General features: G+C 45.7%; 1 protein-coding gene and 1 long non-coding RNA gene across 3 annotated transcripts; both read right to left on the bottom strand.

The window, feature by feature from the left end:
• Nucleotides 1-164: 164 nt before the first annotated feature.
• Nucleotides 165-20,960, bottom strand: C8A (complement C8 alpha chain). 2 transcript variants are annotated; one of them, XM_058842912.1, is made up of 11 exons: nucleotides 20,727-20,960; nucleotides 18,558-18,654; nucleotides 17,474-17,618; nucleotides 16,267-16,411; nucleotides 14,514-14,703; nucleotides 13,094-13,294; nucleotides 11,581-11,719; nucleotides 7,179-7,307; nucleotides 6,382-6,539; nucleotides 4,185-4,407; nucleotides 165-2,193 (listed from the first exon to the last, which is right to left on the bottom strand). In XM_058842912.1, exons 1-11 carry the CDS (start codon nucleotides 20,840-20,842, stop codon nucleotides 2,042-2,044), a joined length of 1,695 nt encoding a protein of 564 aa, XP_058698895.1. In that variant the 5' UTR covers nucleotides 20,843-20,960; the 3' UTR covers nucleotides 165-2,041. The 2 variants fall into 2 exon arrangements, with proteins under 2 accessions (XP_058698895.1, XP_058698894.1); XM_058842911.1 differs by having other exon boundaries at nucleotides 11,581-11,821; nucleotides 20,727-20,959.
• A 4,828-nt stretch (nucleotides 20,961-25,788) lies between these two features.
• LOC131581062 (uncharacterized) lies at nucleotides 25,789-27,772 on the bottom strand. The gene is made up of 3 exons (XR_009278009.1): nucleotides 27,650-27,772; nucleotides 27,289-27,467; nucleotides 25,789-27,188 (listed from the first exon to the last, which is right to left on the bottom strand). It is a non-coding gene; the product is annotated as an uncharacterized LOC131581062 (long non-coding RNA).
• Nucleotides 27,773-27,953: the final 181 nt, after the last annotated feature.

Below are 27,953 nucleotides of genomic sequence, written 5' to 3'. Positions count from 1 at the left end.
CCACCTTCCTTTGGTGTGAAGGAAGCCCTTGGGCTTGTGTCTAAGTGCTTTGGGCTATGAGTTGAGTGATGAGGATGAACAACAGCAGGTAAAACATAGCTTTTCTGCTCTTATTTATATGTTTCCTGGTGGGATTTTGCATGCAGTTTCTTTAATCACTTTGATTTATTCTTTTTTCCTTTTTTTTTTTTTTTTGTGGTTCTTCTGTGATTTATCCTTCTAGAAACAGCTCTAAAAGCTGAGGATGCAGGTTGTTTTCCTACAGGCCCCATCTTTTCCCAGCCTCCAAGGCATCAGATCTTTCTGTTCATTAATTTCTCCCCTCTGGTCAAAAAATGAGCACAATTGGTTTTCTGGCTGAGGTGACTTTGTACTCATTTACTTGCAGGCATTTTCCTGAGTCCTAGGAAGTCGATGTAAGAGGTAAGAATTGCTTGTGAGCCAAAGTGGTCCTTGGTGTAAGAGCCCTGTCTCGTGTTTCCACACAACCTGGCAGCATTCATTAAATCACCTGTTGTGATCCTCCATTTCACATTCCTTTGGATGTCTAAGTCACACTGATCCATGGGTGTTTCGTGCTGCTTCATTTCCTAACACAGAAGACATCAAATTCAAGCCCTTGGGAGCAAATTCCTCTCTGGGTGAACAGTTCCTTTGCCTGGAATAGCAAGGTTGGCTCAAAAGATCACCTCTTTGTCCCCCAGCAAAGGGATTTTTCACACAACAATCCATCTCTGGGTTTGAGACAACTTGGTTTGTTGTTTTCAGCCCATAGTTTCATTTTACAAGCAAAAAAAAAAAAAAAAGGTGGTTAAAAAGCTGGCCTTTGGCAAATATGCCCACAAAAGAAAATATGAGTCCAGATCTTCAGGTGCCATAAATCAGCTACAGTGAAGGAACAACACTGATTTACATCAGCTGAGTGTCAGCCTGTAAATCCCCACTGACACACAGTTGAAAAACAAGCATTTCCAAGCACCTGAGCAATTTCTTTCACTAAACCATGATTCCTTTCTACTCCCCCTCTCCATTCAAATGTCTACAGAAGGGCTGCTTTGTGCTTTGAGGTTTTGGTGTTGTTCATAATGCCTGATTCCTTCTCAGAGCTTTTCTGCCCCCCTTCTCCCCTCGCAATGAAAAGCTCAGTAAAATGAAGTGCCGTTTGCCTTCCGTCCATCCCAGGTTTTTGTGGCAGTTCATTAAGAAGAGGGAGCTGCAGGCTGTCGCCGTGGTCTCTGGACACAGTTCAATACTGTGTGCATTCTTGTGCTGAGATTTACGTCTCACATTCAAAAGAGCCCCTTAAATCAAGCAGCCTGTTAGCATCTTCTCAGGCTCTGTGTGCCTGGGAGATAAAATGCCTGCGTGCTAATAGTCAATTCATCACTGATCTTACAGAGGAAAAGCCTTTGCTTGTGTGGGAACATCCTCTGCCCAACGGTTGCGTTCGAGCCTCTCTATTTATTGCTTTATTTATTTATTTAAAATTCCTCATCAGCTTGGGCTTGCATTTTGCAAGGATGCTTCAGCATCTTCAGGCTGAAGCCTTCTCCATGCAGAGCAGCATATGGCTTTGCTGCAAATGCAGCCCTGGCCAATATGCTGGACTTACAAATCTGACAGTGCCAACTTACAAAAGTTTTGTGGTACATATGTCAATACCAACTGCATAGATCATGAGCTTCTCCCATGTTTCCCAAAGGAAAATACATAAACTCCTTGAGAGTCAAGCTCAGTTGTGTAAACACTCGCTGTGGATTTATTTCATGGCACCCGTGATCACCCAGCAGCTCCACCTCCTTTGGGTGGATTCTCTGCCATCTGTGCTGCAGCAGTGGTGTTGAGCACTGGTGGGGCTCCCATCACATCTGGTGGGGCAAAACCGTGGGAGCAGTTGCTCAGCTTTTGCACAGCAAATCCAGCACAAGTGAAAACGCATCACTGGTCAATTATTTCTCCCAGGGGTAATTCTGTCACACTCCTGAAGTATTTATAGCCCAGCCCAGGTTCCAAACCACCCCGTCCCAGGCACCTTGGGCTTTCAGCAGGCTCTGCTCTGGAGGTTTCTCCCAGCACAGGGCTGCCCACCGTGCTGTGGGGCAGGGTTGGAGCATTCCCGGCTACGCCGCTGTGTCCCCGCCTGGCATGGGGACCAGCCTGACCAGCAGCTCCAGCGCCCGTCCCTCTCACCACCTGGGGACACACAGGAAAAAAAAGGAAAAACAAAGCAAAAAAGGGATTTCAGGTCTGGCTGAAAATCCTCTGGATACAGACTCCCTGCTCTATCCCAGCCATGCCCAGGCTGTTGAGATCAAGGCACTTTGAAGCCAGAGCGGATGAATCAGCATGGCCCCAAACACCAGCAGCTGTTTCTTGTCCAACTCTGAAACCCTCAGCCTTCCCTTTCCCAAAGCACAGCTCACAGCTCTCTCTGCAGCAACTTCCTAGCCTCTGACCAAGGCAGAGGGACAAAAGTCCCCTAACGTGGTGGGGATGTTGTGAAAAGTCCTTTTGGAGTTGGGTTATTTCAAAGCTTTTTCATTCCAGTACAGACTGAGCTGTCGGGAGCGGTTGATACTATGGATTATGGCGCTGCTCCTGAATGATGGGAATGCTTGATGGCTGTCATTTACTGTCGTGTTTTATTTACTCATCTGGCCTTCGTGCCTGGCTTGGGCACTTTATTAATCCAGACAGCACAAATGGATGTGTGTGCTCTTACTTAGTGCTGGCTGGGAAGCTGCTTTTTCCATCTGCTGGAACATTGTGCTTTTTAAAAAAATAAAATAGTTTGGTCTTAAATGAGTTTTGGGGCTGAAACTTTGAAACTAAAAGTTGCCCATGAGTTAGAAATGTGCCTGTCCCCACTGTTGCTAAAAATCAAGGAGCACAAGGCTGGCCAGTCAAGGGCTCTGCTTTGGTGGCAGGTCCTGGGCTTCCCAAGCAAATTCCTGAGATTTGGATTTTATTTTTTTTTAAAAGAAACTCACTTTGCAGTCACTGAAGCAAAGCTTTGGCATTCAGCCTCACAAACCATCTCCCCAGCTCTCCTCTAACTCCTTATCTCATCACAGCTTTGATTTTCCACTGCTGAGACCCCAGTGATGAGCCCACAGTTGAAGGACTGGAGCTCTGCCTGGTGGAACTGATCTAAAGATGGATTTTTCTGGCAGCTTCGTGTGCTGAAATATAGATATATATATAGATTGATTTTTTTTTTATTTTTTTTTTTGGCGTAATGAATCAGGACAAAAATATCCAGAGAGAGCTGCAACTTTTTTTGGAAATGAAAGAGCCTATTCCATCCGTGGCTTTTTCTGCTACCCACTTAACTTTTTAGTGTAGTATAGAAAGTGACAAAGAAAACATAAATATAAGCCTGTCACTTTGGAAAAACATATTTTTTCACCCCAAAATAGACACTCTAGTCAAAGTGCATCCCAGGATGGGGTGGGAAATCTGGCAATGTTGCAATTTTTCACTAAAACAGCTTTTTTTGGTGGCACGTTGTGTGAGCACCTGAGCCTTTCCCCTTCCCTCCTCTCCCTGCCTGCTGAGGTTTGTGCTCTCCCTCTTGGAGCACCCATCCTTAGTGGGATGCCATGAGCCCTCCAGAGGATTTCCTGGATTTAACCCAGCAATTAAACACATCCTCATTTCCAGTACTCTATTTATAGATATGTAAATAAATATCTGTATAAATAAATATCTGTATAAATAAATATCTTTATAAATAAATATCTGTATGAATATTACTATTTATAGTAATAATAAATTATAGAATGGTTTGGGTTGGAAGGGAACCTCTCATTCCAACCCCTCTGCCATGGGCAGGGACACCTTCCACTATCCCAGGCTGCTGTCCAACCTGGTCTTGGACACTGCCTGGGATGGGACAACCCGTGCCAGGGCTTCACCACCCTTACAGGGAAGATTTCCTTCTTCATGTCTAACCTAACCCTGCTCTTTTTCAATTTAAAGCCATTCCCCCCTCTCCTGAGCTGCTGATCTCATTCTCTTGCAGGGCCGCTCAGCATAACGCAGCGACAAAATAAGGGAAGCAGCAAGGAGGGAAGGTGGGATTGAGGCATGGATGGTGGGAGCTGCTGGTTCAGCCACGTGGAGGGGGGAAATCCATCCCCTTTTCTGCGTGTCCCCCTGCCCTGCTGAGCCTGGGCTCTCACCTGGGCGCTCAGTCTGCTCGCAGGCAGGGCCTCTGTAGCCAGGGCGGCAGTGGCAGGAGCAGGTGTCACCCACCAGGACGGGCTCCCCGTTGTTCTGGCACGGCCCGCAGCGACAGGGGCTGAATTCCAGCAGGAACTCATCCAGAGCCCGCTTCAGGTGCTGCCTCTTGGTCTCCATGTGGCCGAGGTTGCTCCTGCGCAGGATTTCGTGGATGGGCTGCAGCTGCGGGGAATGGAGATGGATGGCACGGAAACAATTTCAGCTGGGCATCGACTGGGATGCTGTGACATTGCTGGATAAATTCAGGACTCGGGAAAAACTCATTTGTCTTCCTCGACAGCTGCATGTACATCATGCAAATGTGTTGCTGCCCCAGTGAGGAGCCACCGGTCCAAAACCTTCCTCATCTTGGAGGTGTGTGTGGGATTGGCTTTTCTGGACATGCTTTGGAGTTTTAGTATGGATTCGAATGATAAGTTAAAACACCCCAGTAAGCCCGTTTTTTTTACTAATTTCTTAGTGCTGTCACAATCCCTGAGATTCCTGCATGCTTTTTGCCTTTTTGAAGAAAATGTTTTGGTAAGAGCTTTGGACAGAGGGTGTCATCAAAATTTATTGCCATCCTATCGCTTGCAGTGGCCAGATTGTGAAATATCCAGTAAATGCTGAGAATGAAGAATTTTGCCTATATATTTTTTGCCCTTTGATGTAGTGAAATAATACTGTCATCTACAGCTTTGGGAATGTAACTCGCTCATCATATTTTCCAGCAGCAAAACACAGTTCCTATATAGCAGTCAGCAAAAATAGTCCAGTTTGGGCAGCAATTATAACTTGCCCAGCTGAATATTAATATTCAATGAGTATTAAAGCTAAAAACTTGGGACTGTGTGAGGACACTTATATTTGTCCATCGGTGCAGCTGTGCTAACACTCCCTTTCTAGGCCAGGAATTTGTTCCAGAGAAGACCTGGGTGTCAGCTCACTGTGCAAGGCACTGTGAGAATGATTTGTGGGGAGGATCAGGATCAGCTGGGCTTTGGGATGAACTCTTAGGCAAATTTGCACAAGCCTGTTTGGCAAACTGAGGGGGCTGCAGATAAGAGCTGCTGAAGTGGCTGCTCTGGTTGCAGGGTGACTGCTCAGCTCTGGAGCAGCCAACAGAGAGGTCAATGTGTGGTTTACTGGAAAACTGCAACAAATTTTGCCCAGAATTGATGGGAACTTGTGCAAAAAGGTGAATAACCTGCAGCTGGAACTGAAAGCACTTTCTGCCACCAGGTGCTGCCCAGGAAGGCTTGCACAGTCCTTCTTGCCCTGCCAATAACACAGATAATTCCCAAATCCATTTTCCCTTCTCCCACTCTCTGTCAGAGCTTTCAGCCCTGCTTTCAAATGAAGACAAGAGGGATAGAAATGGCAGCATGTCCCTGCCATGACAGAGATCCTTCCCCCACATGCCACAGCTTCTCCTGGAGCAGACTGGTGATTTTGGCATCTTGGGGTCCTCCTGACCACAGCTGAGGGGTTGTGGCCATGCCCTGGTGCCAGCTCTACCCTGGATTATTTGTTTGTAGGGTTACTCTTCTCTGTCCCTTTCCATCCCCTCTGCTTGCACCCATCTCCTCCCTCCCCACAGAAGCCCTATAAGATACTTCCTGTTTTATGGGGCATCCAATGAAATAAAAGGGAGACTGGGGCTTTGCTGGCTTTTATGGCCACAGACCTTCTTTTTGGAGTGTGGAGGAAGACAGGACCCACCTGACAGAAAAGCCAGGAGCTCCCTGCTCAGAGAACTCCTGGAGAGGGCCTGTCTGTGCAGAGCTTTTGCTGGGTAACAGAACACTTTCCCCAGCCCCCTGTGAGTCCCCTGCTTATACAGGAGGGCAGACAGCATCAGGGAGAGTACCAGGGATGAATACAGCTGCAATTCATTGTGAAGCTGTTGGGGGGAACACATCAGAAACTTAACCTGGCACTAATCCAGCATTAAGCTCCTTGTCCATCTCCCTGTGGATGCAGTCAGTGGGAGATGTACTCCCCATTGTGAAATGAATAAGAGGTTAGCAGATCAGTGGCCCATTACATTTAATCTTGTTCTGTGATGGGATCACAATAAAAATACGAAATGATCTGCTCGGCTACACTTTCATTCCTTAGAGCGGCAGAGTTTCTTCAACTGCAGAAAAGCCTTACCTGGAAATCAATAATAGCAGGATTATATTTTAATGACCTGGCCCAGTGACGATACGTTTTGCCATCCCAACTGTTCAGGAGCCCTCCGCTGTAACTGGTGTCTCCCCCTCTAATCCGGGGAATAATATCTTCCACAACTGCACTGTGGCTCTCAGCATCTGGAAAGTTGAATTGCACAGGTTTTATTCAGCTGCTGTTTCCACAAAGACCCCAGAAACTGCTAAATGGAGGTGAGATCAATCATGCAGGGGGCTACCAGGGAGCTGCCTTCTGGGATGGATGTGAGCTCCCTGCTCCTTGCTCATGGGTTGAGCCCTGCCACCTCATCACAAGGTGACAAGTTGAGCATCCCAAATCCTCTAAGCTGATAAGACCTGGAGAGCCTGCACTCCTCCAGACTTAGGTTCTGGGTAGGACATGGGCAGTAGATCACACTGTCTATAGCTCATTATGGAATGTACAAATCTGGGGGGTTCCTGCCCTCTTTGAGCACTTTTTAGAGTCTATTTCGACTTGTTTTAGTTGCCATGCACACCCAGTCTGTCATTGCTGTAGACAGCAGCCTCCCAGCCACCCCACGGCCTCTGTTTCTAACCCAGACATTGCTACATCAATTCCTGCTCTTTCAAGAGGGATCAGGAGTCCTGGAGATGCAGACCCAAAGTTTCTGTGGTCCCACCTTGTCTGGGGGATGGCACCAGGGCTCCCTTCCTCACCCCTTACATGAGTCTCTGTGCCCAAGTGACCAAAACAAGTGACCCAAGGAGCCTCAACACACCCCTGCCCTGCTGCTGTACCAGTTTTCAGTAATCCTTTGTTTTTGCAGTCAGAGTGTGTCAGAGTTGCACCCAGGTCCAGTTTCTCCTTGCTGGCTGTAATGCCAAGGGACAGGCCAACACAGGCACTTATCTCCTCCGTGCTGATTGCTGCAAACCAGAAAGCAGACAGGTAAATTCAGTGGCTCGTGATGTTCATTTTTCCACTTTTTTTTTCCATCTTTGAATAAAAGATTCAGTTATTTCCATGGCTTTGTATTTCAAAGTCAAAAGCTATTCTGGGCAGAGGACAGTGGAAAAACCGCAATATTTGGGGTATATTGGGCCTATCATACAATAGGTGTAAAAATTGTTTCCTTAGAAAATATTAGAAGAAAGTAAAAACTTTAAGGCTTCAGGCACAAACGTCCCTGTCTGATCTGTGTATTTACCAACAAACTTTTGATTTTTTTACAGACTAACTCATAACTAAGGTAAAGCCAGGAACAACAGCTGAAATCAATAGATCCTCACTAATTTTCCTAAATTCAGGCTTTGACCCACCTATTAATGGCTTAAGCAGCACCTTAAGGAGTATCTTAGAAAAGGTCTGTGTGCTGAGAGCTGCCAGAGCTTTCCTGCCTGCTGCTGCCAGCACCACCACATACATCATGAAAATATGTAACTGGAGAGCCATGAAATGACTGCAGAGGGGAGAAGGGAGCTAATGAGCTGGTTTCACCAAGGTAAGCAATGTGCATATTTCATACAGCCTGGTTTTATGTAAGCACCTCAGTGTACTGCAAATATAAGCCTGTGCTCTTTAGTAGTTAAAAAGTCCATTGATTTCAGTAAATGTGGGTATTGTAAGTCACAGGTAACTTGTATTGCTCTTTTTTGTTGGAGGACCTTAAAGTGTTTTCCAAAGGAGCCTGGTGATCAATACCATGGTATTGAGAGGAGGCACAGAGATCAGTGGGGGTTTTGTGCTGTGGTTTAATGGTCTGAAGTTTAATTCTCTGTCCAAGTCCCACCCTGGAGCATTGTCTGCTGAACAGCCTCCCCTCAGCACTGGGGAGCAGGGCCTTGCCTTGCTTGTGTTTAAAATATTGCTCAAACACTCATGGCTCTGGTTTTGTGGAAATATGGACTGGTTTGGGTTAAAAGGGGCCTTTAAGGGCCATCTGGCAGGGACATCTTCAACCACACAAGTTTTTCCAGAGTCCCATCCAATCTGGCCTTGAATGTGTCCAGGGATGGGGCACCCACCACCTCTCCAGGCAACTTGTGCCAGTGTTTCACCACCCTTGTTGTAAAAAATGTCTTCTTTAATCTACATTGACCCTCTTTTAGCTGAAAACCATCACCCTTTGTCCCGTCACAATGGGGCCTGATTAAGGCCTGTCTTTCTAATAGGCCCCTGGAAGGTTGCAGTGAGGTTTCTCTGGAGCCTTTCCTTGTCCAGGCTGAACAACCTAAATTCCCTCAGCATTTTCTCATAGGAGAGGTTTTCCACTCCTCTAAACAGCTTTGTGGCCTCCTCTGGACTTGCCCCAACAGCTCCATGTCTTTCCTGGGCTGGGCACCCCAGAGCTGGATGAAACACTGCACGTGGGACATCACCAGAGGGGCAGAATCCCCTTCCTTCACCTGTACATGGCCTTGTTGGACCTCATGAGGTTCCCACGGGCACAGAGCTTGTTCAGATCACTCTGGGGTGTCACCTGAAAACTTGTTTGCTTCTGCACACCCTACAGGAGAGGCTCACTGCAGCCAGCTGGGGCTCAAATCTGCTCCTTGGCCTGGTGGGTCCAAACCCTGCTTAGGAACTCAGCATCTTGAGAATTCCAGCTGGTGAGAGCTGAAACCTGCTCCAGACTTGAGTGGGAACTGCATCCCACTGCAAAAACTGGGCCCTTGAGAAAGATTAAACGTGTAGCACTCAATTACTTGTACTAAACTGTTCAACAGTTGTAAACACAGTGGGTAAAGTTCATTCACCCAAAGCAACGTGAGTGATTGCTTATCTTGGTGCTGGAGTGCCATAAAATTAAACTTGAGGAACACCCTGATTAATTGATTTGCCATGGTTCTCGTTGAGTAATTATGTTCAGCGAGGGGCTGTCGATACCATTCGCTATTGGTCGCGGAAAGATCGGGTCTTGATAAATGAAAAGTGGTTATCACTGCGAAAGGGTGGCCTCAGTAAATATTGGCACTTGAGGGGGGAGCCCTGATAGGGTTGGGTTTTTTTTAGTATGATATAATTTGTGATAGTTAAATGTGCTGGAGTGATAAGATTTACTGCTGCATTTTGAATTAATCAGAATATATGAAGACTCTTTCTAATTTACTCCGTGCATAATGTTCCTCCCATAAATGTTCTTGTAATGTGTGAACACATTATGCTGTTTTCTGCTAAATAATAGAACCATAACAATCTATTTTAAAAACAAGTAATGAAAAATATTGATGGCAGAGCAACGAGGGACCTTGTTCTGACATATGTATTTATTTCACTCATGACCACATCCATATAAGCCCTTGCAGCCTGAAAGCTGGGAATGGGTCTGGTAGCAAAACTGCAGCCCTAAGCTCTGCAGTGAGTTGTGGATATCTAAACAGAGAAAGTGATTTCATTTTCAAAATTCGGGTTTCCTAAATGCTCAAAGTCCAGCTCTGTGCCGAGCGGGTGCTCAGTGACCACCTAAGCTGTGTCTCATTTAGGAAACTCAGCCAAGGGATCTTTTTCCTGAGTCTGTGCTTTAGTCAAGTGTGCTCTATTAAAAAAAAAAAGAATATTCTCTGTTCCAGAGCTTTTAACAAACAGTTTTGTGGGCTGGGTGGGCTCTGAGGATGCTCTATGGTTGATCTAAAGCAGCTCCACACTCAGCCCTGTGGGGACTCACTGATGTGTCTGCAGAGCTTCAGACTCATCTTAGGAAGCTCTGATTTTAAGACTTGAGCACTTATATCCTGATCCTAACCATTCCTCAGGGAAGGAGGAATAATCCTCTTGCAAACACAGCCTCCAAGCATGGCTGTGATCAACATTAGAGAAATCAGGGTTTTTTTACTAAATGCTTTCAGACAGTGGCGTATCAGACACTGCAGGTGGGTCCTTCTGGGTCAGTGTTGTGTGACACAGCACTGCTGGCTTGGTAAGGCTGGACTTCCTGGCAGAGCCTGGATTAGATGAAAATTACAGAATGGTGCTGCATTAGAATGAAAATTACATCTCTACTGGGGCACATTTTTGTCTTTTGCTGGACTTCAGCATCCTTCTTTCCTAAGATAAGGCATCTCTTAGCAGTAAATCTCCTTACATACACAGCAAGCACAAGATAAAGCAAAATAATCGCCTCCCTCCACATGCTCTTGATTAATTCTTCCTCTGAAATTGGCAGTTTGCTTCCTGAAGACTTGCTTGCCAAGACCTTGCTCACTTCTATATCACTCACCCTTCAAAGTGAAGATGTAATTTCAAGAGGCATCATGTTTCCAAACATTAGAGGTTCAGGAACTTGATGAAAATTCTCTCAATCAGTAATTTCTTGTGGAAAAATTGGCATGGTTAATGTGCAATGTGGAGTGCACAGTTATCCTAATGCGTATGGGACCAAACCATTTCAGACCAGAGGCAGAATCTGGGGCAGAACCATGAAAATTAATGAAATTTCTGAAATTACAGCAATTTGCACCGGTTGTCCAAGATCAGAATTTCCTTCTGCATCACTGTCTGGCCTGGAGTTACCAAGGCAGTGGTACCCTCAGCACAGCAGAGTGATGGCCCTTAGGGGAAATGGGATCTATTGCATTGTTGACACCTTTACAGAAGTTGACAACCTGGTTATTGAGCTAGAATCCCATATTATTGTTCTGCATCCCATGTTTTTGGTTGGGAAAAACATTACGCTTTTGACTTGCTAGCCATGGCAATTTTCTCACTCTCAGCATCTGCAGTGGGTGTTTTATCTAACTGAGATTTAGAGGTAGGGCTCTCCAGCCTCATACACTCCAGTTTGTTGAGAACTGGAGCTAACAGGGGTCTGTTAGGCTCCAGATGTGACACTAAGCAGAGTAAAGTGGCACAGGTATTGCTGAGTGCAGTGTGGTATTTCCATCTACAGAAAATTGCAGCCCTCACTACAAACAGGCTGAAATGTGAGAGGGTTGCTTTGCTGAGCTCTGAGTGGCTTTGCAGCCTTCAATGCTGAACAAAGATGACAAGAAATAGGAGAAGATTAGCAAGTGACACTGAGAAAATAATGCTCAGGTTCCTTCTTCAATGGCCAAACCCTCACCCAGGTTCTGCTGAAATCAGAGCACATTTGGTGACACTCAGGCTAATCCCAAGCCATGTGGCCAGTAGTGCCACCAGGCTGGAAATGCCAGGTTTAAAGCAGAAAGCTGAGAACAGAGAATGTATTTTGATTTTTCTGACCTTTCCTGCGCATTTCCTCCTTATTGATGACAAGGATGTACTCAAAGACACCCCCCATGGTGCCAGATGTCATGAAGTGGGTGCCGTAGTCGTCGATGAATTTGGCATACAAGCCATAGTTGTAGGTGTCTGGGAGGTCCTGCAGGGAGAGCAGCACATCTTCATCCAAAACAATGTTGTCCCTTCTCATCTTGAAGCGGGCTGTCTGCACCTTGGTCACAGCTCTAATGAACCCAACATCCTGCAGGTAAAGAAAAGAGGAGCTGCAGATTAATTTAAACAAATGAATGTCTAGTCTTTAGGCTTGCAGTGGAGTCTCTGACTGTCAGTGTATGTATGAAAACAAGCCTGATTTTAAATGAAATAATGGTAATTCTCTTTTTAAAGTCCCTTTCTGATGTGCTGTGGAGGTGGAGGGCCTTGGAGGGTTTTATTGATGTGTGAATGTGATCAGAGCTGGGCTTCACGTGATTCCCCTCCATTCTCCGTTTCTGCAATTTCTTTTTCTGGTTTCCTTTCCATACCATTTATTCCCTTTTTGTTTTCTTCACAAACTCAGTGAGTGACAAAGCACGAGGGTCAAGCCCAGCCCAGCAGAGGGGAGATTCCCTGCCCAGGAAGATGCTGATGGAGGGAGAATTTCCTAGATAAACCACCAGCTCCAAGGCTCCACCTCTGTATTTCCCATTGCTTTGGACAAGTCCCCACTGCAACATGAGCAGTCCTTTAAATGATTCCTCCAATAACTGATCATCATTTAGCTGCAAACATCATGTGAGTCTGGACAAGGGCACAGTAAATACTATAATGGTGCTCATTTCAAACAGCTTTTAAGGGCATTTTAACTCAGAACACCATCAAAGTAATTCTTCTTTATTGTTTTCTGTCAGCAGCCCAGAGACAAGTGGAGATGAGGCACGGTAAATGTGGGAAATACCAGCACTCATGTTATTAGATTGGAAAGAGGTCATCACAGCCAGTCCATGATGTAAACCCTCTGTGAGAAGTACACCCTATTATCAGGTACTATTTTTTCAGTGTGGTGGTTTAACCTCCTGTAAAAAGCAGCCTATTTCTCCGTCACGAGGCAGCTCGTATTAATTTGAGCAAGATATATTTGCTACCAGAGATCACTCCTTGAGGATAATTGTTTTGATCAGCATCTTGATATTCCCTCCTCCCTCATCGTCACTTTTAAGCATTTTTTTTTATTTATGTGCTTAATGTAGCCATGAAACAGGATGGGGTGAGATGACATGCGCCGTGGCACTCTGTAATTCAATTTTATTCCCACTCCCTGTTTGCTAAAACATACCAAGAGCAGCAAACAGGATTACTAACGATCATACATTTGCAATTACATGAAGAAATTAAGGTACAATTACCCTGTGTTAAAAAAATGCAATTGAGAGAATAAACTGACATAAGTTACAGCCAGACCATGCCATGCACAGATGATGTGTCTGGAGCAGATGCATCGCTGATTTGGTTGGGGTTGTTGTTTTTTTTTTACCTTTGCATCGTATTGTGTGAAATTCTTCAGGGATCCTTTGCCACCTGATAAAGTGAGGCCCAGGTTTAACATGAGATCTCCACCTCCAGGCCCAATTCCAATGGTGAAGCCTGTTGTTTTGGATTTATCACTTTTAAGGGCGTCAAGCAGGTCCTTTGAATCCTCGTAAAACTCAAAAGCAAATCCAGAATCAGCATGAGTCTAAAATGAAAGGAGCAGACATTAATTTTTCAGGTGATTCCCTTCCTTTTTAATCTCTATTTCTTGAAGGAATACCTCTGTTAAAGGCCGTGATGCTCCTGACAGCACCAGCCCTGACTTCAGTGAATGTGGAATAAGGAATTAAGTCCCGTGCCATTTCATTTGGAAATATGTGAGAAATGTGGATAAAGCCAAGCATTTTGCTTCATCCATCTCCAAGCAGGGGAGAGGTTTGTGTGTAGCCACTCAAAGCCAGAGCTGGTAATGGTACCTATTAAGACAGCCTGACACTTCCCATTATAAAACCCTCCTTCCAGTTCCTTCCAGCTCTGCCAAATCCTAATGATTTGGACTGATTTTTTTTCTCTCCAGCCTGCTTCTGGATGAATTTATTTAGGAGAAGAAAAATTCAACATCTATTTACAATGGCAAGGCTAGAAAACAAACATTGTTTTGCCTGTGTTTTAGGGAAGTGACCTTTTCCTTGACAGCTCCACTTTGCTGGCACGTGGAATCAAACAGCTCCGCTGAGTCTGGGCTGTGCCATTTGCCAGCTCTGTAAAAAGCCAGCCCCAGTGTTCAAACTGGGGACTGAGGGACTCTGCCTGCTGGGAGGACATGAAAACTACTTCCACTGAGTAATATTTCCCATGAATAATGTGTTTGCATTTGTTCATGTCACAGTGTGGTCAAGCCAGCCACTTATGATTGTGGGAGACCCAAACTGAATCCTTGCTCTGCTTGGATCGGTGTCTAACATCAGATGTGACTTCATGGACTGTAAGTGTCGTGATCCTGCTGATGGGTTTCAGGATCCCTGTCTCACTCAGAATTCGGATTTATGCCCCTTGTAACCGTGCCATACACTTCAAATGCTTTCAAATATTGAACAGCAGCATTGTTACCATTCTACACATGGCCAGCTCCATCCCTAGAGAGGCAAAAGGCTTGTGCAAGCTCTACAGCTCATTAATACAGAATCTAGAGACAACACCTCTCTCTCTCTCTTGGCTCTGACTGGCCCAGAGGAAGCAGTGGGGATGCCTGGGAGATAAAGCAGTGAATTCCCTATGTGCCAAAAACCAGCGTTTGCACCATCGAGTGCCTGCTGAGGTACCTTAAACATAACCTACAGATGGAATGTACCTGATGTCTTTGTGGGGAGTTTGGCTTTTTAGCTGGGAAATGGCTGCTAAATTTGGCCTCCTGAAGCACTCACCAGGAACTGGAATATGTGGAAGTTGTAAGGCTTGCGGAAATACTTCTCGTCGTCTCCGTAGTGCAGGCGCTCACAGGCGGCGTCGTACTGCAGCTCCCGCCACTCCCCGTTGTACACGTACTCACAGAGCCCCCCAAAAAACCCGGGGTCATAAATGTTCTGTCTCCCTTCCTGTGTCAGGGTGTTGTATCTTGGAAAGAGGTAGCATTCAAGAAGTTATCCTTAGCTCTGGTTTTATTTCCTCACTCTCTGTCACAGGTTCTCCTGACGCTACAGGTTATCTGTCCTCAGGCCTCCCAGGGAACTGAAATAGGACTTAAAGCTGGATTGGGTTTATCTCGTTGCTGTCTCCTTCCCAAAGCTACCAGGAGACAAACAGCCATTTTATTTCCAAGGCACTAATTTGGACTCGCACGTGAGTAAAGGAAGAAATCTGTGAAGTTGCCCAGCCCCTCCCAGCAAGCACAGCTATGAACGTCCCAAAGTCCTGGAATTCCTCCAGGTTCCTCTTGAGCCTAATGCATCTCATTGTCACAAAGTGCTTCCTGGCATTCTCTGCAATTATTTTCTATCTTAATTTCATCTCTTCCTTCTTAATAATGGTCCCGTTTCTCAGGGTAGTTAACACCCTCCCTAGACATGAAGCCTGTGCTTTGCCAAGTCTGTCACTTATTATTTCCTTATTCCTCCTTCCTCCTGCTCTCCAGCCCTCACAGCTGCTGCCCTCTGAAATCCCTCCTATTACTTAGTATTCCATGTAATTCTGTGGCCCAAAGTGAAAGCGTTATTCAAACTAGACAGCAGCACTGCTCTTCTCAACAGGGAACCATCTCTAGGAATAAGATAGAAAATGCCTTTGCTTTGTGTGTTCTGCAGGAGAAGCACTTCAGACAGCAAAATTAAACAGGGTTCTCAGTGAAAATTACTGCATGCCTTGTGAAACTTTTGATGGATCTTCCCAGGCTCTGGGCCAGAGAGACATTTATCTCATGGACTCCAGAGAGTGTTGGATTGAGCTGATGGGAAAGTTACACAATGGCTGGCTCCATTCTCACCCTGTAGCCCACGTTCATAAAATCCCAGAATGGTTTGGGCTGGGAGGGACCTTAAAGATCATCTCATTCCAATCCCTCTGGCACAGACAGGGCCATGTTCTCCAAGGGAAACTGAGCAGTAGCTTGGTCAAAATACAAGATTTTCAACAAGAGAGTCACAGCCACAATTTGCCTTTCAGTTTCATTTTATTCTGGGTTTCTCTTTTTGCCTGTATCACCTAATGAAAATTTGAAACTGAGCAGGGAAACATTTTTGTGGATAGGAGTATTTACATATTCTCATGTGGAACTCAGGCTCTCTGCCTTGGATCTGTGCTCTGAAGTCCTAAATCCTGGAGTTAAATCTCCTTAAGGATGAATGCCAGCAGGGTGCTGTACCTCCAAAGTCTGCTGTTTGCTTTAGTCTATTACTTTTAACAACTGGAGAAGGCTGTGAGATAACTGGCATCTATTTTTTCAGGAGTATAAAAAGGGCATCACAAGCACTGTGGTCAGGTAATAGATCTGAGACAGAATTTGAAATAGAAGCTGGAATGAACCCTCATTGCCCCCACGGCCACATGGGACAGCACCTCCCCTTTGGGTTTTGCACAGCCCCCTATCAATTCATGGATCACCGCTATCACTAAGGAAGAGCAATATAAGAAACATAATCCTGTTTTGATTGCGAGAGGAGCAGCTATTGATTAATTACTCACCCTTGGACTGCTTTTTCCACCCCTGGGATTGGGAACAGATGTTCACAAGGGCTTTCAATATCTTCATCCTCACAGTTATCCTCATCAGAGCCGTCTCTGCAGTCTCTGTCTCCGTTGCACACGAGATGCCGTTTAATGCAGCGCCCTAAAGTGCACAGATGCAGGCGGTGGCTTATCCACCCTCCAGAAATCCTGGCTGGCAGCTTGCACTGATTGTGCTGGTTTTCACCCACATCTCAGGGCCACAAGAGGTCATGCTGAGTGTTAAACACAGCTTTATTCCATGGGGAATTTGCTTTTCCAAGCCTCTGGGACCTAAGCACAGCACAGAGTCCAAGCCGTGGCCACTCCCGCGGGCTTCCATCAGCTGGGAATCAAGGAGCGGTCACCTTGCTGTCCTGACTTTATTTTCTAAAATCACACTCTTGGAAAGTTGCTATAGGAATAGCTTCACCCCTTGGCTTAAGGAAGTCAACTCCATCTTATTAAAGTGCATGTTTTCCTCTTCCTATTGCAGGAGGCATTTGGGGAGTTTATTGCAGTAATTAATTGCCAGAATGGATATTTGCAGGAAAGGCAATGTGGAAGGGCTTTTGCTTCTGGGAGCATGGAGAAAGCCTTGAGGAGGGAGCTGACACTGCTTAATTTACCCCAGTGGAGTGATGATAACCTGCTCCAGCTGATGAGCTGGTCACAGAGCTGACCTGTGGCTCCAAATTTCAGCGGAATTTTCATTAAATGCTCAGGAAGGAAGTTTGAGCCATTTGTATAGAAACAAAAATCTGTCAAGGCTAGTCAAAGTTTCAGAGAACAGCCGTTTCATATCCTAATCCTTAGAGCTGGAGGTGGCTAAAAATAAGTAAATCACCCCAACAGATTGCTGGTTGGATTGATGATTGAACTCTGTCTCTAGCAGGGGAGAAAGCGGCGCGTTGCGGGAGCGTTGTGCCCGCCGAGGGGAGTGTGAGCGTGCAGCACAGCAGTTGGAGCAGAATATTCCTACTCTCTTTGTTCCACTGAAAAATTCACATTCTCCATGTCACACAGCCTTCTTTTCTACCCAAATCCCAGCGTAACATGGATGGATTTCTGTAAGAGGAAAACACTGAAGAGGGGGAATTTCCTGCTTTCTCTCGTACTGGTTCTCCAGTACAATACCCTCAGGATCAAAACCTCTCTGGCAGGCGTTTGTGCCTGGGTCACTCACCTGTTCCCTCGCACTGGAAGTCCTGCCCACACCCTGGTGGCCCTGTGCACGTTGTCTCAGCTCGACAGGCTTGCTCATCCCAGAGCTGCCCAGCACAGCGTCGCCCTCCAAACCCTGCTGGCTGCGCCAGCCGCCGGTAGCGGTGCTGCACAGAGACACAACCACGTGTATCCCCCACAGGAATCCCCTCCCCAGGCCATAAAGCAATCAAAACTATCATTTTAATATATATTCCTACTTCTATGTGTGTGTGTGTGGCTTGAAGACTTCATATGTGGTAAAGGCAGGAGAGTCAGCAGAGGTTTGGGAGCTCAGATTTGTCTGGAGTTCATACATGTGGACTTAGAGAGGGCTGGAATGGCTGTTTTAAAAATATCTCTATTTTATACCTTGGAAAAATATGGCACTTTTCCAGCTGCATATGCTTTGTCCTGCAATGCACCAGGCTCAGATGGACACAGACACTAATTACAACACTGATCCTGCAACATTTCTGATGGATTATTAATGAGAATTGCTGCTCTTTAAACTAGGAAGGGAAAAAAAGAGAGGGAGAAGAGCAGTATATTATTTACTGATAATATACTGTTTATAAGCACAGGAACAAAAAAGGCAGGGAGAAGATAAACTCAGTAGAAAGCAGAATTATGTCAGGTATTTGAAAATAAATTCTCAAACTATGAAGACATATGTGAAATGATATAAAAATATGAGAAGAAGAGCTGATGCATGAAGGCTGCTTCCAATTTCTTTTTACCGGACTATTTGCATTGAGAATCAGGGGATACTTAATTAAGTGTGAGACAGAAAAGGAAGAAAGTCTTGGGCAAGTATTCTGGCTTGATTCTTCCACCATTTGCCTTGATTTTGGTTTTCCTGTTCTGCTGCCTCGAATGAATTTATTCCCCAGCTTACACCAGGGTAAATAAGAGCCTCTCTAGCAGAGGAGCATTTCCATCATATTTGGATGAGTTTACTGGATGCTTCAGAATGATGAATATGTATAATATATATAATTAATGTGTGTACATCCTCATCACAGACACATCTGAAGATGAATGAATACATTACAGTGGATCCTTACTTTTTTCTCTTGGCAAGGGAAGCAATCAGTCCATCCTGACCACTGGCTCAGCTGACAGTCGACAGGAGCTGGAGAATTAACATTTCTGCTGCTTCTTCTAGGGAGGGGAAGAAAGAGTGGTCTGAGGTCTTTGAAGCTGTGTTTTGAGAGGGGCTGGAGGCTGGAAGGGGAAAAATTATCTGTGTGTGTGTGTTTTTCCACCAGGAAGCTGGTCTGTAGGAAATGGGAAGCATCCCAAGATGTCCCATCCAAGTATTCACCATCAGAAGTGAGCAGGGCCTGCAGGTGCAGTACTTGGGGATTTTGCCTTGGGATTCCTGCTCTCCCAAGACATCTTTGCCCTTTCCAATTGGTAGATTGCAATTAAATATATATATATATATATATGAGCAACCATCCTGAGTAAACAGAAGGAATGTCATGGAGAGATGGGTTTTAAAAGAAAAGCTGATTTTTTGCCTTTCTTTTCAGAAGCACATCACAATCTCCAGGAGCTGGGATGTTTATCACTACTGAGCCTGTTTTGAAGTCACTTTCTTTACACCAGTATGAACTCTCAGGATTTTTCCCGGCAAGTGGGAAATCAGATCCTGGTTTCCCTGGGCTTTGTGGAGGGGTGGGAATGGCTGCACCAACAGTGCTGAGAGAACAAGGTACAAAGGAGCTCTGCTAAGAATTTGTTGCTTGAGTGTTTCTAAAGCATAATACACAAACTCTGAAGAGAAGAAAATAACTAAAGGAATATTATGAAAGGAGAAAAAGGCAAAGGTACAGTATTGTAGTGGTTCTTGGATTAGACTCTCTGCACATACTGTGAATATCACTACACAACAGCCAGCAAATACTTCTCCTGCCTCCCAGCCCAGTCATTATGATCTTTAGTTCTGTCTCTTCTCCTAAAACCTTCATTTCATGAGCCATTTCTTTGTCTTGAGGAGCAATCTGTGGCATACAAATACAACCCTGTGTATCCACAGCCTTTGAAGCATTTGAGGGCTCGTTCTGAGTCAGAACACTATTATTTTTATTATTATTTTGGTGATTAAATAATGAGCAGTCCGTTTCACCTACAAGACTGCAGTCCAAAGAGAAATATTGATAATTAGCAGAGGTACATAGCTGATGGGGGATCCACCAGAAGCTGGGGAAGAGAGATTCACTGAATGGAAGCCACAGCAGCTCAGAAAGGGAGCCTGTGGGTGCAGACCCGTGTGTGAGCTGAAAACCCAGGAGGCTGCAGATGAACCCAGAGCTGGAGGATGTGCAGGTATTGATGCCTTTTCGCTCTGACAGGAGGATTTGTGGGCTGCATCCTTCAGCACTTCGCCAAGTACTTAATTGGCTCACCTTCGATTGGATTTTACATTTCCCTCTTCATTATTCTGCCTTGTTTGATAAGTTCATCAAACATCAAAAATCTCGTCTTTGTTCATTTTCAAAAGGGATTATCGGAATAAGCCTTCATAATTAAGTGTATCACTACCACAGTTTTTTTTTTTCTTTCTGCCTTCTCCTTGTCTCCATGTTCCAATTATCACTGATACCTTTTTTTGATCCTCCTAAATCATATTTGCCTTTACAACAAGCTTGAAATTAATAGCTGTAGAAAAAAAATAAATCCACCCATTTCCCTATCATGACACTATAGCTTTAGAAAAAAAAAATGTAACTTGTTTATTCCTTTCCTTCAAAGCCCAAGTGACACTCAGATAGGTTAACAATATTGTTCATGGGAAAAAAAAAAAAACCTGAGGTGTGAGGATCTGGCTTGGACTGAAAACTGGGTTATTCACATGCACTTGTTAGCTTCGTGTTGTCGAGTGTAAAATAATTATAATGCAAAAGAATATGAAAAATATTAACTCATAAATCATCCTGTATAGAGAATTCATTTCAAGTGCCCAAACCTAGCCTGGTAATTTCGGTAAGGAAGTTTAAGAAGGCTTAATAGTCATCTGTAAAAGGAAAACCATTGTGCAAACAGTTCCTTTAAGAAGGAATTACGATGACTGGCTTGGGCTTTGGACAGCTGCCAATTTTTAATTCTTTTTTTTTTTTTTTTTTTTCCTGGTAGCTTTGTGCACATGCCTCGAGTCAGGAGAAAAGTGATGGGCTGATTGACGTGCTGGTAATTCCTGCATGGAAATGTGGGGAAGGGAACAGCCTTACCTGTGGGAAGGCGCTGCCTGCAGCTCCCTGTACACCGTGGCCGGGGTTGGTGTCAAAGCCAGTGACACACACACAGACAGGATCCAGGGACAGAGCTGAGCCAGGCTCCACCACATTGCTCTGCCATATGTAAATGTTTGCTATAGATCAGCTGCAAAGCAAAGCTTTTAAGTTTTCAGGACTGCTGGAAGGAGCATGGAGCCCACCAGGCTCCGAAATGCTGCAGTAAATCATTGACAGCAGCACAGATCGAATCACAAAGAATCAGGACACATCCCAGAGGCCTTTGCCCTTTTGGAAACAAATTCCCTGTTTTCTGGCAAGGAAATATATTAAACTGTGCAACTGTTTCCACATTAAAGTCAATCAAGTCCTATTGTAGCAGTGCGTTTCTTACCCAGCCTGCGCCCTCCTTTTAATTTGAAGGGGGAGGAAACTCCTGTTATTTCCCACAGTGACTTCACTGTAATTTTGATGTGTCTGGTTGCTGACCAGGGAAAAGCTTCCCAGTACAGCAAATTGAAGATTAGCACAAAACTGTGTTACGAGGAGTGCCTGCCTTCCAGACACGTGAAGGAAATGTCAGTTCAGCTTCCTCCCCTTGCCAGCCCTGCCAGGCAGCTTCCCACCCCTAAAGCTGCTGTGAGTTATCACCTGGCTTTTGGATGGCCCTACACAGCCACTGCAACGTGAAAATCGAATTCCTTGTTTCCCTAAAGTGATCTGGGGGGGAGGAAGATGCCCCCTACATCTGAAATTCTTGTGGCCATACCTTGTGCAAACCCATCTGCTCGTGGTGGCTCTTATGCTTTTAGCCAGGTGGCATCTTAGTGGATGTGCATAAGTGTAGGAAAGCAATACCCCAGAAAGCAAGAACACCACAGGTTATTTCATTTTAAGATAGCAGTCACAAGATGACAATATTTAGTTCTGTCATGTTAGAAGAAATTAAAAGTGGCCATGGGAAAGATGCCTGGGCACAGCCCAGGTTGCCTCATAGCTCTTTCTTCAAGCTTTCACAGCCTCCAAAATGCCCCCAGGGGCACTGGTCAGGCACAAAAATGCACAAGGAATCTGTATCTTCATTAGGTAGCAGTTAAAAAAAGAGTAAGAGACCTATGGAGACTTGTGTGCTCTAACAAGTGCCTGTTTCTCCCTGCTTTTTCTTCTGCATAAGCGGGCCGAGATGCTTCGTGCATAAATGAAGTGTTCCCAGCAGACAACTGGAAGTTTGAACCTCAATAAATTCAAGAGGAAGTGTAATTATTGTCGGAAAGCCTGGTCTTGGGCTATTATAGCTGTTAAACAGACAGTGAATTGTCCTGGGCCCACAAAAGGCTGGGCTGGAAGTGTCATTTTGTGTATTTCCCAAATCAATTGCAAAGCTCATTTCAATAGCTGGTATTGTAAATTATCAAAATGAAAGGACCTCTTAGCCAGTTATTTTCATGTAATTAAAGTTCAGAGTGACCCTGGGGCTTGTCTTTGCTAAACACTAAGAAATGTAGCACAGGGGTAAACTCAGTATTGGAATGAAATGAGCAGTGCCCTTCTGTGACCTTTGGGAGTGCCTTAATGCAATCCTTTACCTACTAATGCACTGCAGATGGGCTCAGAAAGGCCTTCTCCTCTCTTTGCCTCTGCAAGAAGAACTCCAATGAGGGGTTTAATATTTTTTTAATATACTATTAAACCTAAATTGCTTTTGCCTGGGAGAAAAAGTAGGGAAATGTAACTGGCCTGAGGCGATCCCCCTCGTCACCTCCCCATTACACATCACAGCCTCTCTGCAGGTGGCTGGTAAGACAGAAGGACATAAAAAGCTTCTGGCTGTGCTTATAGAGGTCTGGTGGGGATGCACCCCACTGGTTTCCATCCAAACCTGGGCTGTCCTGTGATACAAATGGCTGTTTTGCACAGCCAAGTGCATCCTCAGCATCTAAGCAAGGCTGTCGGAGCATTATATCTTCTTTTTTTTTTCTGATAGCGGCATCAGAAACACCCCCTATATATAATGGAAGTTATTTGTGGCACATCTCCCAGGTAAAAGGCTGGGCTGGTTTGTGCAATCAGGCACAACACCAATTTCTCACTGATAGGTGAGGTCGTCTGGGGGAGAGGCGTGCGGGAGAGATTTAAGCAGCCAGCAAGGCACTCCACGTTGGAGGTGAAATTAAAGAACCTTTCTCAGAGCTGTTATGTTCCAAAAGTGATATATATATATATATATATACACATATATATATAAAATCTGTGGTTCCATTTAGAATGTTTTGGACTGAATGTATCTAAAATTTGTGTTGGATCCTTCACTCCAGACCCAAATTATGTCTCTGAGCCTCTGCCTTGCAGTGCTGGCTGTGCTGCCCATGGCGATGCAGCCACCCCCAGGAGGATGAGCCATGAACTCTTCAGGAGCATGGAAAAAGGGCTGTGAGCAGGCTGGGCAGTGAGCTCACATCATCACTTTGTGGCTATTCCCACCACAGAGCTCTTTCCCTGACGCTGAAGAACCCTTTAATTAAAAGAGACACAATTCCTCACTCACAACTCCTGCGTATCTAAAATCAGGGCAGATTAACTCAGTGTAAACAAACTCTGTGATAGCAACACAGGACTTTGTTCCACTTCAAAAAAGGCTCCATTTCAAATGTGTTTGGCCCAACAAAGGGAATTAATTTCTGCCTGAAGAGTGCATTGATCTTTTAGGTATCACCTGAGAGGCCCGTGGCTAACGTGGCTGGCTGCACAAGCCTAGCCCCAGGGTGAAGCTGTAATGGGTATAACATAATGTTATTGCCACCCAGTGATTTGCATTTGTTCCTTCTTTGTATCTGGATTTTTATTTTTAGTATATTCATATAGCTTTTGCTGTAGGGGATACAGTTATGTTAAAAAATTCATCCTTTTTTATGCCAATATTCTATTTAAACTTTTTGTAGTCTATTATTCACGCAGTACTTTGAATCTGAATTTTGTTCCTACTTGAAGACCATGGCCATTTAAAGGCAGAGAGGCCTGTTCTTTTTTATTTTATTCCAGCCATCCTCCCCACAAAGTTTGCTGTGGCTGACACCTGCCACGTGCTGTTTGCTCTCTCATGGTTCAGCAGGGAAGAGGACAGAGCAGACAGCCTTTTATTCAGGGGTGGTGGGGGTTTTTTGGAACAATATAGAGATTGTTGCAATGTGCAGAGGTTATACAGGGCTGTAAGATCCAGGAGCTGTGCCTTGCAGTTGGAGCTCTACCCTTAGGAAGTTTTGCTGTTTCACACGTGCTTTTGCAGCACACATGGGCTTTTCTCATCCTCTCTTTCTCTGCACAGCAGCTTGGGAAAAGAAGTTCTGTTTTGCCAGGTAAGCCAAGCTGGCTACAGAGGTCTTCATCAAAAAATCAGAATCCCAGTGCAGATGTCATCAAGAGAAGGATTTTGGTTCAGAGATGGTTTGATGCTGCAGAGCAAGCAGGAGACCTGAGTAGAAGCATGAAGAAGGACAGGAGGTTTGGTAGAGTTCACCCTGCGGAGCAGATGCTGTGGTGATGTTCCAGGGCTGCATTAGAGCAGGGAAAGGCTGAGCCTGACCCTGCCCATCACTGCTGGCAGAGGGGGGGACAGCAAACGCTGCTGCCCAGCCTCTCAGCACCACTCTTTTCCTCTGTGCAGGACTGAGCTTGTGTTACCCAGGCTGGCTGTGGAGAGATGTGGGAAAGGTCCACCCAAGGACCAGCAGATGACCACAGCCCTAGTGCTGCACCTGCCAGTCCTCATTTGGTGTCCCTGAACCCAGAACTGCTCTGGTAAGGTCCCTTCCACCAGAGTAACCACTTAGCTTTGCTCACAAGGGATTTATTTGGGCTATATTGCTGAAAAAGTTGAGCACTTAAGTGTGGGATCAGGGCCATCCTGCAGAGACAACCGTGTGGCTTGGACAGATAAAATCCCTGACACTTTGCAAGGCTTTTAAATTCATTTTCTTGGGTCCTACAGTGCTTTGATGGGCCTGATCTTCAAACTTTGGGTGGAACTGTGTGGGTACCTCCATGGGCTCCTAAACAATGCTTGCCCTGTGCAGCCACAGCAAGTGTTGGCTTTTGGAATGCGAGGATCAATAATACTGCATTTTCCTGAGCCCCTCGTTCCTGCCAGCAATGACAGAGCGAGCAGCTCCATGGTGGAACAAGTGATCCTATTTCCCCCTCTGCTGGAAAATCACGATATCACCTCCTGGCCGGAAAAGGATGAGATTCCAGCCATCCTCATCCCTGCCCTTGGCGGGGGGTGGGAATTAGATGATCCTTAGCATCCCTTCCAACCCAAACCATTCTAGAATTCTGTGAGATGTGCAGGGAGCCAGGCTGGAGGGAGTGTCCTGGACCTCCTGGGAACAGAATAATGCACTAAAAACGATCCAAATCCTTCCCCAGCTCAAGGCTGTGCCTTACGTTCCATTTCCCCCCATTTTGGGGAGTTTTGAGGTGGTTTTTTTTTCAGAGATATGGACCCTGCTGCCTTTTCCTAGTGTTGTCCCACGTGTGAGCAGCCAGTAGCTGTGACAAGGGAAAACAACTTGTCAGACCATCCCCAATCTAAACCACCTTGACACTGGGCTAATGTTATCACCAGTTATGCCATGGGCAATACCTAAATCTTGCTATCTTCTGAAAATGACTGGATTGCCCCAAAATTTGTCTCATCTTCACCAGTCACACTGCCCTACCTTTCTAAAAAGCTGAAATATTAAGAATAAAGCATATTCCCAAGATCTGCTGTTGTTCTTGGCTTCTAGTAGCGCCCCTGTAAAATCCAAAAAAGGATAAAAAAGTTGAAAAAAAAAAAAATCCCAAATCTCTATAACAGATTTACATACAAACTCTACCAGTCCACTAATTAAAAATAAATGAAAAAATGAGAAAGATAATTCAGGGAAAATAAGTCAGCTGGATGCTGTTCTTGTAGCCCCCAGACCGATGCAACTACGTAATGTACTAAAAGCTTCACTGCAGGGAAAAAAAAAAACAAAAACATTCAAGAAATGAAATTAAAACTTTGAAACAGGCTGAAATGGTTTATTCTGGGGAGGCTGTGCATGTGCAGGGAGTGTTTGGGGCTGTGCTGTTTGGGTTTGTTCCCACTGGGGCTGTGCCTGGGAATTCCCATCCTGGGTTGGTGCCTCTGAGAAGCAATCCCAGAGCAAACCCCAAGCTCCTGCCCAAAGGAGGGAGTCACTCTCTTTTGCTGGGGAATCAAAAAAAAGATTTGGCTTCCACTTGTGCAGTGTTTGATGTTCACAGCACCACGGCTGCCCCATGCTCCCTGTGCAGTTTTTGTAGCCCAGTGTGATTTACGGCAGCCCTGGTGGGGCTGCTGGGGTTCCACAGGGCTAGCACTCACAAAATGCATGTTTTAAAGAAACTTTTGGAATTCTACTTTAATTTTAGAGTGCTTGTAGAGGAATCTACCTTGTCCTTTTCCTCAGGACTGCAGCTCTGAAGTCAGAACCTTCTGATTCTCCAACAGTGCTTTAATTCATGGTCTGTGTTCCCACCACTGGGCAGGTCATAAATCCTGCCCAGCTACCTGTACACAAAGCTGGCATTGATTCCCATCACCCTGCAACTCCAGCACTGCCTTGGGAGACTTCCCTGCCAGCTTCCAGCTCTGCAGGATCCCCCTTTCTTCTCCAAGACCTCCATGCAGCAGACGGGCTTTTCATGTGGTGAGCAGCCAGACTCATGCTTCCAGTCGTGTCTCTGACAAATAAGCCTTTTTCTTTTCCTCAGTTTCTCTTCCTGCTATTTTCCCCCTTACATTTGGCTCTGGAAAGCAGGGTTGGTTCCTGAAGGAATTAGGAATGCTGGGGGAAAGGATTTGCTCAATGCCCATGTGCAGAGGGGGTTAGGACAGAGGGGAATGGCTTCAAACTGAAAGAGGGCACATTTATTAGGGCAGATATTAGGAAAAAAAAAATTCTTGCCTGTAAAGTGGTGAGGCCCTGGCACAGGGTGCACAGAGGAGCTGTGGCTGCCCCATCCCTGGAAGTGTCCAAGGCCAGGCTGGACAGGGCTTGGAACAACCTGTGACAGTGGAAGGTGTCCCTGCCCATGGCAGGGGGTTGGAATTGGATGATTTTTAAGAGGTTTTTTAAGGTTTCTTTTTCCAGACATCTTATTGGGAATGTCTACAGGAGAGGGGCTGAGTCTTGGTGTGTGGGATTAGGGCCAGCTGATGAGAATTGCTCAGGCTGCCCTGCCCTCCCAAGCCCCATCAGCAGGCACTTCTGGAGGCCCCCAGCCCCCAGGCTCCGTGCAGCAGCTGTTCCTGCTCCAAGGAAAACACCAAGCTCTCCTGAAGAGACACAGCAAATAACATTTGACCAGTTACAGAGGGAAAAGGGAAGTCCTGGGGCTCTCAGCTCTCTTCTTGCCAAGCTAACCAGCCTTGCTTTTCCTGGGAGACAGGCTCTGTAAAGACATGGGCTCAGTGTTTGGACAGATACTTTCAGCCTGTTCTCCAGGGCAGACATACCCAGTGATAGGAGAAGTCTTGTTTGCCCTAATTTACCTATTCCTTAGGACCCTGAGGAACAGCTCTCTGTGGAGAGGAGCTGCTTCACCAGGGAGTGTGTGTGAGCTGCAGCAGGGAAGGCTGGTTTTGCTGGGCTCTGCTGTCCAGAGATGAAGGAAACACTTGGTTCCCCCGGGGAAATGTCTGGTTTAATCACTGCGAGGTGTCTGGCATCGCTGTGGGGAAGAGCGTGGTGCAGGCTGGGTTGGTACAGAAGGGTGGGTGACACCTCTGGGGAGACCTAAAATCTGGGGTAAGAATTACTGCTGGACATCCTCTCTCCTCAATTTTTCCTGCCCCAGATCAGGGCGTGCTGTGGGGGGATTGGAACTGGATGATCTTTACAATCGCTTCTTACCCACACCACTCCAAGATTCCATGAACTTCCACGGCTGTGGACATCCCATGGACACACAGGGCACCCATGCAGGTGCCATTCTTTCCCTGGAAAAGCAAAGCAAACCTGATCTCTCCCTTTCCCGTCCCTTTCCCATCCCTGTCCCATGCCTTTCCAATCCCTTTCCCATCCCTTTTCCGTCCCTTTCCCGTCCCTTTCCCATCCTTTTCCCATCCCTTTCCCGTCCCTTTCCCGTCCCTTTCCCATCCTTTTCCCATGCCTTTCCCGTCCCTTTCCTGTCCTTTTCCAATCCCTTTCCCATCCC

Source organism: Poecile atricapillus, chromosome 7, assembly GCF_030490865.1.
Source record: "Poecile atricapillus isolate bPoeAtr1 chromosome 7, bPoeAtr1.hap1, whole genome shotgun sequence".
Taxonomy (NCBI): Eukaryota; Metazoa; Chordata; class Aves; order Passeriformes; family Paridae; genus Poecile; species Poecile atricapillus.
Note: the sequence above shows the minus strand (reverse complement) of the source record. Positions and strands in the feature narration are given on the sequence as shown.